The sequence below is a fragment of the Trichoplusia ni genome, chromosome 8 (assembly GCF_003590095.1).
Source record: "Trichoplusia ni isolate ovarian cell line Hi5 chromosome 8, tn1, whole genome shotgun sequence".
Lineage (NCBI taxonomy): Eukaryota > Metazoa > Arthropoda > Insecta > Lepidoptera > Noctuidae > Trichoplusia > Trichoplusia ni.
The window spans coordinates 6150727-6164942 of record NC_039485.1 but is presented as its reverse complement, the minus strand read 5'-3'; the positions used below and the strand labels follow the sequence as shown (position 1 = coordinate 6164942).

At 38.4% G+C, this 14216-nt stretch overlaps 1 protein-coding gene across 2 annotated transcripts; it reads left to right on the top strand.

Annotated features, from left to right (window-relative positions):
* The first annotated feature begins 2385 nt into the window (after window positions 1-2385).
* LOC113496964 (oxysterol-binding protein 1) lies at window positions 2386-13938 on the top strand. 2 transcript variants are annotated; one of them, XM_026876370.1, is made up of 12 exons: window positions 2386-2608; window positions 3271-3459; window positions 3538-3811; window positions 4037-4205; window positions 7068-7192; window positions 7548-7625; window positions 8038-8160; window positions 9221-9332; window positions 10194-10380; window positions 10728-10815; window positions 11498-11671; window positions 12172-13938. In XM_026876370.1, exons 1-12 carry the CDS (start codon window positions 2466-2468, stop codon window positions 12868-12870), a joined length of 2361 nt encoding a protein of 786 aa, XP_026732171.1. In that variant the 5' UTR covers window positions 2386-2465; the 3' UTR covers window positions 12871-13938. The 2 variants fall into 2 exon arrangements, with proteins under 2 accessions (XP_026732171.1, XP_026732172.1); XM_026876371.1 differs by lacking the exon at window positions 7548-7625.
* The last annotated feature ends 278 nt before the right edge of the window (window positions 13939-14216 follow it).

Genomic DNA, 14216 nt, shown 5'->3' with positions numbered 1-14216 from the left:
TCAAATTAAGAAATATATTAATATATGTAACTCACAGCTTAAGTTTATTGATTTTCCTGAGCAATGTAGTGAATGTGCAGATAGATTTTGTGATAACGTTAACCATAGAGTAATATTAGATAAAATGTACAATGATTTAGTTACAGTATTGACAGAAGCTTCAAAAGCGAGTAAACAATGTTGTAAAATACACAAGCGTAAAAAGTATGTCACAGGATGGAACAAACATGTCAGAGATAGTCACGTTATTGCCAGGCGTTGTTACATAGATTGGTTAGCTAGTGGGAAACCGACTTCGGGAGAAAAATATAATGATATGTGTAATTCTAGAATTATATTTAAAGAGAAATTAAAATGGTGTCAAAATAATGAACAACAGATTAAAATGGATAAAATTGCAGATCAACATAACAAGAAAGATTTTAAAAATTTTTGGAAGAATACAAATAGCTTAAATCCGAAGCCTGGCCATCCCGTGAGTGTTTCTGGCATTCATGAACCAACTGAAATAGCTGAAGCGTTTCGTCTTCAATTAAAGATAGACTCCTTGTCTCCTACAGACACTCACAAGGACGTAAAGAGATGTAAAAGTGCGGAGTCGGATGTCGCTGTCAGGTTCACTAGTAAGCAGGTGAAGAATGTTATCCGAGGTATGGTCAAAGGCAAGTCACCAGGTCATGATGGTCTAAGTATAGAACATCTAAAGTACGCAGGAGCTCATTTACCGCGGATTTTAACATTGTTTTTTAATCTCTGTATTAGCCATTCATACCTACCAGATCGGTTAATGCATACAGTTGTAATTCCCATAATTAAAAACAGGAGTGGAGATGCCTCGGATATATCAAATTACAGGCCGATATCTTTAGCCACAATAGTGGCCAAAGTATTGGACAGTCTGCTTGACCAGCACTTGAATAAACATATCAACCTCCACGACCAACAATTTGGCTTCCGGACAGGTTTGTCAACAGAGAGTGCTATCATGTGCCTCAAGGAGACTGTTCAGTACTACGTGACCAGAAAGACGCCGGTGTATGCTTGCTTTTTGGACCTGTCAAGGGCGTTCGACCTCGTTTCTTACAGAAAGTTATGGGAAAAGTTGGAAGATGAAACGTCTTGTAACCAGGAGGTTGTGTCCTTATTGAAACATTGGTACAACAATCAGACTAATGTAGTGAAATGGGCTGGGGCGTCATCAGCAGTGTACAGGTTGAATTGTGGAGTGAGACAGGGTGGCCTGACCTCACCCAGACTCTTCAACCTGTATATGAACGGACTTATTGGTGAGCTCAACAGTACCGGCGTCGGATGTCACATAGACGGTGTTTGTGTTAACAACATAAGCTACGCAGACGACATGGTACTGTTGAGCCCTTCAATGGCAGCGTTAAAAAAGTTAGTTAGAATATGTGAAGTGTATGCGGAGGCTCATGGACTGAAATACAATTCGAGAAAGAGTGAGATTATGATATTTAAGGCTAGCAACAAAAGTTATGCAACAGTTCCTGTCACCTTAAGTGGTAGCGAGTTGAAGCAAGTCTCGAATTTCAAGTATCTCGGTCACTGGGTCTCCGAGGACTTGAAGGATGATAAAGACTTGGAGAGGGAACGTAGGGCGCTGGCGGTCAGAAGCAATATGTTGGCCCGCAGGTTTCGGCGATGCAGTGATTCGGTAAAAGTGACTTTGTTTAAAGCCTATTGCCAGTCATTGTATACGTGTTCTCTGTGGGTAAACTATACGCGGATGACGTATAACGCCCTGCGTGTACAATACAACAATACATTTAGGACGCTGCTCAGGTTGCCGCGGTTCTGCAGTGCCTCGGGCATGTTTGCTGACGCGCACACTGATGGTTTTAATGCCATCATCAGAAAACGCAGTGCTTCACTTCTTCACCGAGTGCGGACTAGCACCAATAGCGTCCTAAACGTATTGACTGATAGGTGGGACTCTCAGTTGCTAAGACACTGGTTAAGCCTTCACACTGTGTTGTAATTTGTATTTTATTTTATTTCTTTGATGTTTTGTGTTACCTACTTTTTATATGGACCTGGTCTGAAATAAAGATTTATTATTATTATATTATTAAAAATATTACCAGGAGAAGTAGTTTAGATAATCTTGACGTCTGCTGTCATCTTCAATTCTACCATGTTGCCATCTTATAACATTTTAAATTACTTAAGACGAACGAAAAGTTTCAGTATTAAACTCTTAAACGTATTTATTAAATAAATACATATTCTAACTTCTTCAAGGCATTTCATACACAAAACTAAACGATAAAATAAATTTTAGTCGATTTAATTTGACTGTCATCAATAATTTTCTTATTTTTTATCTGTACCGTAATACCAATACGAACTTGATTGATAAATTGATATGGTGGCTAGTCGTCAGACGTGGCTGGTAGAGGAATTTTATTATGATTTACTAATCTAAATTGTGATATTACGAAAATATGTCGGATACCATCGTAGCCAAGGGTCAGACAATACCTGGGGATCCAGAGAAAAAAGGCTGGCTATTCAAGTGGACAAATTATTTAAAGGGTTATCAACGAAGATGGTTCGTGTTGTCGAATGGATTGTTGTCGTATTACAGGTAACTTGGTCGTAATCTTTAGTAGGAACAACATTCAAATCTTCTTATTGGTGTCACTCGAATCCACCAGTGATAATCTTACATGTTTCTATTTATTATATTTTAACAAAATGACGCAGTGGTGTATAACCGAATTTTTTCTATGATTATATGCAATTCGTGAAGCAATATGATATTATCTGATATTGTTTGTTGTTATATAAAACTGTTTTGACGAAACGACGGTATCAAATTGTACAACTGCTATTTTCGATGTTTAATAACTTTGATTACCTATGTTATAATGACTACTGTGCTGACAGTGACAGCAGTTTCTAGACATTAATCATACAATTGGCTCTAGCACACACATGCATTATTATTTTATCATAAATTTATTAAAACATTGCATTAAATTATCATGACAATGTAAATTGTGAATGTTCAATGAATTGCAATAGGAATACTGTTATGAGAACTTAGCACATTTAATATTATATCCATGTTATTATCAACAGCTGTAACATATACCTCAGGGGATTTTGTACTCTCTTAGTGAAATCAATTAATTTAAATGTTATCATAAGTATCTGATAACTGTTTCGGAGTAATAGATAGTTCAGATACACAATGAACTAAACTAATTAACACATTAAACATTAATATGAAATATTTTTTTGTAGAAATCAAGCCGAGATGGCTCACACCTGCAGAGGTACCATATCTCTACTGGGTGCCCTCATCCATACTGCAGACTCATGTACCTTTGTGATCAGTAATGGAGGCACACAAACCTTTCACATCAGAGCTCATGATGAAGTGGAAAGACAAAGTTGGGTCACAGCTCTCGAATTGGCCAAGGCCAAAGCTATGTAAGTATTATGATTTAGCTATTCAACACAAAACTTAGACCTTGTCTACAATCAAGTTAACTGAATTTAAATTTGCAGCCGGGCACAAGAATCCGATGATGACGAAGACCAGATTTCCACTGGAGTAGTTGTGGTTGGTAGTGGAGAAGGTGAAGGTGAAGACGCAGGAGGCATAGCAAGAGAACTGGCAGCTAGGTTCCATGATCTGCGTACTTGTTCGGAACTAGTTGCTAGGCATGGTGCCGCTCTACAGCGGTCACTTGTAGACCTAGAGATCCCACCAACAGACACTACCAAGCAAGTCTCAGAGAGGGCTACTCTGTTTAGGATATCATGCAATGCCATGATGAATGTAAGTACTTAGTGGAAAAAGACATTAAAACCTATTTTATAAAATAAGCTTAGAGATAATGAAAATGAATAGAATGTGATAATGGTAATGACCTTGATTTGCAAGTGTCTTATTGAGAATGTGAACATAATAATGATATTTGTCAATTAAAACATTATTTCAAGATAATAATACAAAATTGTTTTCAAATATTCTAAGCGATTTTAAAGGTGGCACTTTAATTAGGCGTGTTCAGAGTTCATGAGCGCCGCGGCAGCCTCGAGCGCCCGCATGAGTCGCGCGCTGCAGCACGAGCGCGAGCAAAAGATGAGACTGCAGGAGGTTGTCGAACAACTCGCAAGGCAGCACGACAATCTCGAGAAAACAGTTACTGCGCGCAGTACTTCACAGCCCGGTAAGTTGCGTCTTCACTTTCGTCTTATTGTTAGTCCCTAGAGCAGTAACAAATTCCTTAGTAAATATTTCAGTTTTGCGTAGTACATTTTATTACACATCTTTACATTAAAACTACCTACCAAGCATAACAACACTTAAATCTATGAATAATACTGTCATGACTTTTAATGACCATTTAAATATGACAATGCAAAATCTGTGGAAACTGGAGATCAATGTTCATTTATACAACAAAATTTGATACAAAAATAATGTAAAAAAAATGTATTAATTACTTTTAATTCTTTCAATAATAACCTTGATTTTATTTATCTCCAAATCTCACAGTTGACATTTGTGACCTCTCCTAAATTGAACCTTTAGAGTGAAACAAAGTCAGTTAACTATTTTGACCTTTCCTTTGAGAATTGATTAAATTCAACTAACACTTAGTCATTTATGCTAAAAGGTATGCCCAGGTATGCTATGTATTATTAGGCATGGTTAAATTCTTATAAAACAATATTTTTACCGTTTTTTATTGTATACGTATTAAGAAAGCATAAAAACGTTTCAACTTCTTATTACGAGAGGTATTCAATCTGTAACAATTTGTATACTCAAGCATGTCTACAAACTACATAGATTAGAAACATTTCATAAAAGTCTTATTTCCTCCAGGGCCAGTAACAGTAGGTACAATAAAACAAAACAGCAGTAGGCATGAAACTTAGTACATATTACAGCACTTCGCCTTACGAAAAAAGATCCCACAAATATATTACGTCATTGGCGATGAAATAATTAGCGGAAAAAATTACAAGGACCATTCGCTCATTTAATGCTCTTGCAAGAAACGATGATAGTCGATTCCAACATAGTAGAATGACTCTATAGAGTTATACGTAGCACTGTTGCCATTGGAAAAATACCTTGGAATAATTTTGAACGTAAAACGAAACGTGTTGGTTGGTTGGTTTGGTTTCGTGACGGATGAAAAATCGAAAAGAAATTTACGTTTTGGGTTAAAATTCTTGATGTGTAATTTCAAATGAAATTATTGTATGTTCCAGGAAGTGTGTGTGTGTGTGTATGTTAAAAATACAAAAATGTATTTAATATATTAAACGATACCTAATTTCGGTATGTAAAAGTGTATACGAAATACGAATATAATACGAAACGAAATATTTGTCATACTATTGTAGACAGATTTTTTGGTGATTTCAAGGTTGTTGTTTTTCTGTCCAACGTATTACAATTGTTGCAATTGGTTGATCTCAGTTCATTTATTGAATTATCGTGTATCGGGAATGAAGTGTTGTCATGTGGTGAAACGATTGTTTTAGTCCTGCCTGCTCTGCCTAGTAATAACAAGTTCACATTTATGTACGCGTCTATAGTGAACTTGGCCTTGTACAGCTTTGCGTGTATTTATTATTCTTATTAGGTTGATAGTAATGATATATTGAACTCTCCAAAACAACACGATGGGCGGTAAGTAAAATCAAGTCAGAAGGAAATGTCATCATCACTGAATGTTACCGAGAGCAAGCTTGCAAATTGTTGTCATGGGATTATTTTAGAAGTCAAATCATCGCATACATTATTAGCTACAGATTACACTGTCAAGATGGTTTTGCAAATTAATTGTCATCAGTTAGTGACCTATGAGTGGTACTTGAATTGGTTTCATTACTTTCTGGTGGTTCATTCACAGTAAGGTTGGGTTTATTTATGTTTTTTTCAAACATTTGCAAATTCCAAACATTCACTGGCTTGCTTTGGTGTGTGGAGGTTTCCTAAGGAGTAGGGGAGATTTGTTTCAGATGCATCATTTAATAATAGGTTTTAGTGCATGTCGAGCCTTTAAATGCATGTGTAGACTATAAATACGTTTTTCTCATTGTAGGTAAAAATTAATGGTTCATGCAAGAAAGAAATGACTTATGTATTTGAATGGTGCTATAATCGATTATTTGGTACAGTTAGTGCAGCGCTGGAAGTTCAAACTCTTGAAAGTGATGTACCTATTTACTTGTTACTTATAAAGTGGAATACACCGTGTAGTTGAATTAATTACAACTGAAGAGGAATATAATTTTTAATTACTTATGTACCTCATGAGTGCATAGTTTGTCTTATACTAGTTTTTTATACATTTTAACCTGAAGTATAGCTATGAATCATGGTATACATTCAAACCTTTAGATAATATGATGTGAACTGCAAATTTATTTATCTGAAAATGTAGTTGAAGCTTAACAAAGGTGTAGGAAGTCATTAGACATCACATAATGTAGTGTTATTGATGCTTTGTCAATATGCATTAGTAAGTAAGAGATAGCTGCTTGTAGAAGGTAGTTAGCTGAAATCAAGTTAAAATTCCAGATATATTTTACAATATAAAACATTGGTTTTATTTAGTGTCAGCGGTGATAACTGTTTTTAATAATATTGTGATGTCTGATTAAGACAAATTAAATACAGTGACATACATAGAAAATAATAATACTTAATCTCCCCCAGTGTGTATAACAAGGTGTTGCCCACATTTTTTTAATCCTGGCTTAGTAACACAAAGCAATCTATCAACAGGAAGTTTTACAATAATATTATTAGGAAGTCAGACTCTTTGTTGTAAGAATGTCAAGTTAAATTGTTACCTAACTGTTTTTATTTTGTGTGTGTTTTCTATACATTACTTGAGTAATTGAAGTAGAATGGTATGGCTTCAGCGTTCACTGATACATAATAATTAAGTGATTATTTTAAATACTTTTTAAGACATTTGTTTGAGTTTTAAATATAAAGCACTTTTCATCATGTTTGACTAGTTTTCATAAGTGTTTAGTATAAGTATGGTATTTTTTGTATACAGGTGGAAACGGCACAGGCCAGGGTCACAACGAACCTGAGGATGAGGATCATGAATTCTTTGATGCAATGGAAGAGGGTTTCTCCTCAAATATGGATGAAAAGACTTCATTTGTAATTAAAGTGCCCGTGAGTAGACAACACAATGTTCATAAATAATATATCATGTAATCAAACAAGTTCAAAGCATGATGTTTTCTGACACTGTATGTTGCATAAAGGAAACAGAAAGTTTTAGTTTAAACTCCCTATATATGTAATAACAAATCATGAAATGTGTCAATTATAACCAGTTCTTGTTTACAAAACTAACAGTTCTTTATCACTTGTATCATCTTTACATGTGACTTAATCTAACTTCCTTTATGTGTTAGTTACTTAGAAAATATTCTAGTGTCCCTGTATGTTTGTCCTTTGCCATCCATTAGGGTTGTTACTGAGTGAATCACGCTCATTGTTCATTGTTATGTGTGTGCATTTACAGGTAAATAGGAAAAACAAAGTAAAAGGTGGTGAAAGTTCAGACGAGTCTGAGACTGAAACTGTCACCGAGACTCAACAGGTCAGTCGCATTTGTAAATAATGTATAAAGTAAACATGTGGTTCTATGTCCAGGTTGTAGTATAATTACTGTAACTGTGAAATAAATAATGATTCCTTTAGCTACCTTCATTCAGACCCTTTCTATAGAAGTTGATTTACAATTTTATTTAATAATTTTATGTTTAGTATGGAAACTAGAAGGATCAATATTTCTGGCGTTCGCCATCTCCAGGCGACGTAAACATTTACTTAGCTAATTGTTATTTGTTTATTTATTTTTCTCATTAAATGACTTTAATGACCAAGCCACAATTAGGCACATAATTAAAATGTTATTAAATTTGCTCTCCTACTCGTAATTGTTCTCTATCCCTAGTCAGTATCTGACCAATAATAACCACTTCATTGATAATTTTAATTTGTTAATAAAGGTAATTTTCGTGGAAGACAAACACGAGAGACCTGAAAGCGCAATGGGTGGAGTAGAAGCGGACCCGAACGCCAGTGCCCTCGTGCCCAAAGTGGCAGAGAAAGACGAGGATATCAAAGTATGGGTAAGTGTTACAACGCAGTACAAGTGAACGAGTAATATGAAATGTTCCTCAATGTGTGTGACCGACTAGCCGTGAAGTTACGACATTAAGATTTTCCGTCTGACTACATTGCTATTAACTAGGGCGATTAGTGTTTCTTGTTTTATGACTGTCATCTTGCTTTATATGCTTTCGTTAAAGAATAAATACTATTTACTGTGACCTTGTTAAATTGTATACTTTATTTGAACTGCTTAATGTTGGATGTTGGATGGTCAAAGAAAAAGTACCGAAATTCAGTCTTAAAACGTAGTATGCCTCATTCTGTATACCGTGTACTATTCAAACACGCCAATACTTTTTTCGAAACTATATAATTATCTTGTACTACAATTTATTCGTACACGTTCGTGTTAATTGTATACTTAGAAACTATTAGCATGTTGATATCATTGCCAAGGAAAGTGCCAATTTCATCCGTGATAAGTCGCAGTGAGTCAGTGCCACGTTACATGACGTCGCGCGATTGTATGTTGAACTATGTTACCCTCATGTGCCAGATATGTACTAACTTACAATACGACCCAATCACGTTACCATTGTTCCCAGATTTGATAGCGGGCTATTAAATATTCATTTAAAATAATGGAAAAAGCCACTTACTATACTACTTTTTAATAGGACTTTTATTTAAATACGATCTTTCTTCTTTTATTGACACTAAATAATAATGTGTGTGTTACACTGGTATGAATTTCTGGTATTTCAAATAAAGAGAATGTATTTACACAAGTGTTGACACAATTTTATGTTATTATGTTAACAGAAAATTGTGATATTCCCTAAATTTACAGCGAACAGATTTTTTATGGCGAGAATTCTGTACTTTATAGAAGAAAAGTAAACCGACACCATTCGATCAACCCCTCAAATTATACAAATGCTGTTGTAGAAGTGGGACGAAGCTCTACGCCCTGTAGTGTGTTGTCACGCTTTCACAACAGCAATAACATTATTTATAGATATCGGTACGCCCTCTGACAGTTAACAGTAAATATAACGCTACATGTTGTTGTTCCAGCCTCACGTGTCACAAGCGCAGGGGTTGCTGGACGGACACCCGCGGCGGACGCGCGTGCCCGACAAGCCCAACTACCCGCTCAGCCTTTGGTCCATTATGAAGAATTGTATAGGTTCGTACAGGACTCTATATCATACACACTACCAGTTTACCAGAAGTCATGGCAAACCCGGTAACCAAAGCGCAGACATTCATTATTTGGAAGACTATGGCTTTTTGGGCAATCGGAGAAATCGAAACGATGCCAACAGTTCGATTTTACAATAGACATGATCACGTTTATAAAATCCACTGAACTATAAAGTGATCAAGAATAACTCACTATATTTTGCTATCCTTATGGTTGTAACCTCTTGGTAGAAAGTTGTTGCCTCGACCAAAAACAGCCTGGGTTGATGACATTTTATGTGACCCACTTGTTTTCTAGGCCACTTAGAGGTACATTTATAGATGAATTGAACTATAATTAAATAATCAATATTGTAGTTTAACATTTTGATAATTTATTTGATAATTAAATGTGTCGTTTTGTACAATTAGTAAGGTTAGCCATTGAACAGTAGTATTCTAATGTAATAGTCATTATCACCAAAAGTTGGCACCCATTTTAAATGTTGTGGCGATAATAAAATGAAGCAAAAGACTCAGCTTCCAATGGCTAAATGACCGGCGTCTGCGTGCTGCAACCACTTTAATTACTCGCCTTAGTGGTAAGATACCTGGTTCATTCCTTCCTTTAGGAATATAATGGAAACCTGCATTTGAATAACGTCATTTAAATGAGATTCAAGAGGACGGGATCCAGAAATTAGATTTCTTTATATTCATTGTTGGAATCACTATTTTGACAAGGTAAACAAAAAAGAAAACATATTTTGTATATAAGCGTTTTCGCTAAACTCCGGACAATTGGGACCGGAGTAGTCCGTTGAACTTGAACGATATGAGTCCAGCCAAATTATTTATTCAACAGGTAAGGAGTTATCGAAGATCCCGATCCCGGTGAACTTCAGCGAGCCGCTGTCGATGTTGCAGCGGTTGACGGAGGAATACGAATACTCGTCCATTCTGGACCAGGCCGCCAAGTTCGACGACCCCGCGCAGCAGCTCGCCTACGTGGCTGCCTTCACCGTCTCCTCGTATGCATCTACGGCTTGCAGGTAAAATACCAACAAACAATCAAAATTCTGGAGTGTCTTTGTTCCTGTTATTTGAAGGTTTTCAAAACCACCGGGTAAGGTGAAGTTCCTTTCGTACTCGAATTTTGTATTATCTAAAAAAATAAAACAGATGTGGAGAAGACTAAGATGAGTAAGCAGGAATGAGCATTATAGCGTAACTTAACCACAGAGGCAGTGGACTGTGGTAGAGGAGAGTAGATATTTGCAATTGCGAAGTATCTTAATTATTAAACTAAGATAACATATGTGTATATTCCGTTGTTACAGTTGATAACTTGAAGTTGCTGTTCATATTGACTATCCCATTACTTATTAACTGCTTGCAGGACTAACAAGCCGTTCAACCCTTTGCTAGGCGAGACGTTCGAGTGCGACCGCATGTCAGACCTCGGCTGGCGCGCCATCTCCGAGCAGGCAAGTGACACATCTCCCTCCTTGTTAGTGCACCCGGACTATCCCACACCCACACTCCTCCCTGTTCTCGATTCCAAAAGCATAGTAATGGAATTCAAGATCAATACGATTCAGGCGCTTCACAAAAAATGTAGTCATTTTTATATGGGATAAGATCTTTAACTATATATAACAAAATCTTACTCTACAATTTAAATGACTTTTTACTGATTAATTTATCAATAGATATTTTCAAGTTCCCTTGTTATTTGTACCTTCGAAAATGTTGCCAGATGTTTTTAATTAGAAACCAAAGTTTTTTTGATGAATAGTAATTTGTGGATATATATTTTTACTAAGCAGAGATGAAACACATCGTCCTTAAGGTCTAAACCACATGGAAGTCTTTTTATGAAGCGGTCAGTCTTTTTGTTGTTAGAAACACTTATATTTAAACGGTGGTTGGTCACAAATATTCGTATATATTACTTCACTTGCATTTGATTTAGGCTTGTTTGTATTGTTTTAATTATTTATGATACGTCCAAATTTTTGAGTCCTTAAAAACATTGTTTTTTTTTTCCTCGATTCCGTATCCCTGCCACTCCTCTCCTATTCTATCCTTCCAGCACTAGCCTTAAGCACCATGTGTTTTGTTTTGGCCAGTCTGATATATTAAATTCAAAATTTGTGTTGTGGCCAGGTGTCCCATCATCCTCCGATGGTAGCGCAGTTCTGCGAGGGGCAGGCGGGCTGGCAGTGCTGGCAGGAGTTCACCATGACCACCAAGTTTAGGGGGAAATATCTTCAGATTATACCGCTGGGCGGCGCGTCCGCCATGTTCCCTAGCTCCGGAAACAAATACACGTGGAGAAAGGTACGCGGCGCGTGAGCTCGCTCTCACACACAGACACACACACACACGCTCGGTAGTCACGGTGAGAGGAGGGGGGGGCAGTCGTGCGCTCGCTAGGTAGGCAGTGCGCGCAGGTGCGGCCTGCAGCGGGCGGCCGACACACGCGCGACACCAGGTCACGGGCCCCGGGGACCTCCGCCGGGAGCTCGTCAGCCTCGAGCTCCGAGACGACTCCTGGTTGCTCCTCTAAAACCACAATACCACGCTCTTCTAGAGAAAGGTATTCAGAAATTATAAAGTTCACTCCATGCAATTGTAGGAAGTATCATACACCATACAACGGAAAATAAGTATTGCTCCAAGAAGATAAATCTGTACAATAAGTAATACATTTGTAGTTTATCCATACTGTATGATTTAGTACCTATCAAAGTTTAGAGAAATAAATTTTAATTAAACTATTTTATGTTATTAATTTGATAATGCTTGTTATTGTACCTCTGCATGCTTTGCTTTTACAGGTAACAACCACAGTGCACAACATTATAGTAGGCAAACTGTGGGTCGACAACCACGGGGACATGGACATCGTGGGCGAGGCGGGCCCGGCCGCCGGCTACGTGGCGCACCTCAAGTACCTGCCCTACGGCTACTTCAGTAAGGACACGCAGCGAAAGGTGACGGGAGTCATCAACGACCCGCAGGGCGTGCCGCGCTACGTCCTGCAGGGCCACTGGGACAGCCGCGTGGAGGTCGCGCCCGTCACCAGCACGTCGGCCGACAACACCGTCTGCAAGACTGGCAAGTTCACCGTGGCCTGGGAGCGGGTGGCCGCGCCCGAGGACTCCGACAAGTGGTACAACTTCACGCTGCTGGCCGCGCAGCTCAACGAGCCCGAGGAGGGCGTGGCGCCCACCGACTCGCGCCGCCGCCCCGACCAGCGCCTCATGGAGGAGGGGCTGTGGGACGACGCCAACGCCGAGAAGCTGCGCCTGGAGGAGAAGCAGCGCGCCGCGCGCCGCGAGCTGGAGGCGGCGGCCGAGGACGCGGCGGCGCGCGGGCTGGCGGCCCCGCCCGCGCCGCGCCCGCTGTGGTTCTCGCGCCAGGCCGTGTCGGCGCACGCCGCGCAGCCGCAGCCGCACCTGCGCCACCTCTACACGCACCGCTACTGGGACTGCAAGCGCCGCCAGGACTGGGCCGCCTGCCCCGACATCTTCTAGCGCGCGGCGAGCGCCCCGCCCGCGCTACGACCCTGACGTTGTTTTCGTTTACGGCATTACATTTTGTGTTGGAAGTTTTACTCATTCCATATTAACTGTGGTCGTTTTTATTATTTATTGTTATTTTTCAAAATTAGTTTATCGTACGGTTGACGTGTACATACCTATCTCTTAGTTTATGACGCTGCATCGTTTCCGCGCGACTCGCGGCCTAATAGTTAAATTGTTAGCTCTTAGACATTTATGAGCACCGCTTTTGGACGTCGAAAGTTTCGAGGCTTCACGCATACTAACAACGAAGGTATTTCACTTACATTATCGAAACTAACGGGCTTATCACGGTATTTGAACTAACACGATTCATATTTCAAACGACTTAAATGCTTTTGTAGTCCGAGTGAACGAGTGCGTACTGAACATGTTCTAAGACTGGGAGTTACGATATCGCTGTCAGTTATGAACTGTCTGATGTTGATATGAAAAGATTGCTTTAGTCCAGCGATTGGGACATGATAATTGAATATTATTCTTATTTAGTTGTATATTTATCTTCCGTAGAAGCCAAGAAAATTACGAAGTAGAACGTGGATATAAACTTATGTAAAATCAGGTGCTTCTAATGAACAGGTTTCAATTTTAATCAATAATTAATTATTGTCATTGCTAATAATCTAGAAAGTGACAAATGTCTAGCGGGCATTAAACGAAGCTCTTTACGTCCTAATAGAAAATGTCGCGTCGTAAAACTGTCTTTTAATGCCTTAATGTAGGAGCAATAGAGCATTATCTTTGTAAGTGTTAAAAATGGACACAAATTGATATCAGGATGTCGTGTCGTGTTGCCGGTAGTGCCTGGCCGCTGTCGGCGGAGAGCGGCCGCGGCCTGCATCCTGGCATCAGTTTGCAGTGCTCTAGGATATTTTGTAAGGTCTATTACAAATGTACATTTTCAAGTGGATGTAAGATAATTTGTTAATATTTTTATTATAATAGAATGATATTTGAATACGAAGCCATAAACATCTGTATCATGTTGATTATGAAAATAAAATATAATGTCACTGAATATTAAACAAAAATTTTCATTTGCTCATCTTCCTTTCTATATTTCTAAATCAGCTAACATGATTGTTCACTAAATTCTAGAGAGATTGAATCATTATATGAGGAGAAACATGTTATTATTAGATACACTGGTCAATTTACAAAAAAGTAATATACTCGTACTTATCTGCTGTAATTACGAGCCATTTTTTTCGCACTTAGTACACTGCAAAGAACCAATAGTTTGCAGATTTTAGGGATGTTCTTCGTACGCCAAATTGCGATATCCTCCCTAACGGATT

What these genes read in the sequence shown, in the direction of transcription:
- LOC113496964 (XM_026876370.1), top strand. Translation starts at nt 2,466, where the DNA reads ATGTCGGATACCATCGTAGCCAAGGGTCAGACAATACCTGGGGATCCA. An exon ending in ACGAGGATATCAAAGTATGG is followed by an intron (nt 8,161 to 9,220) that starts GTAAGTGTTACA and finishes TTGTTGTTCCAG; the next exon opens with CCTCACGTGTCACAAGCGCA. An exon ending in ACAAATACACGTGGAGAAAG is followed by an intron (nt 11,672 to 12,171) that starts GTACGCGGCGCG and finishes TTGCTTTTACAG; the next exon opens with GTAACAACCACAGTGCACAA.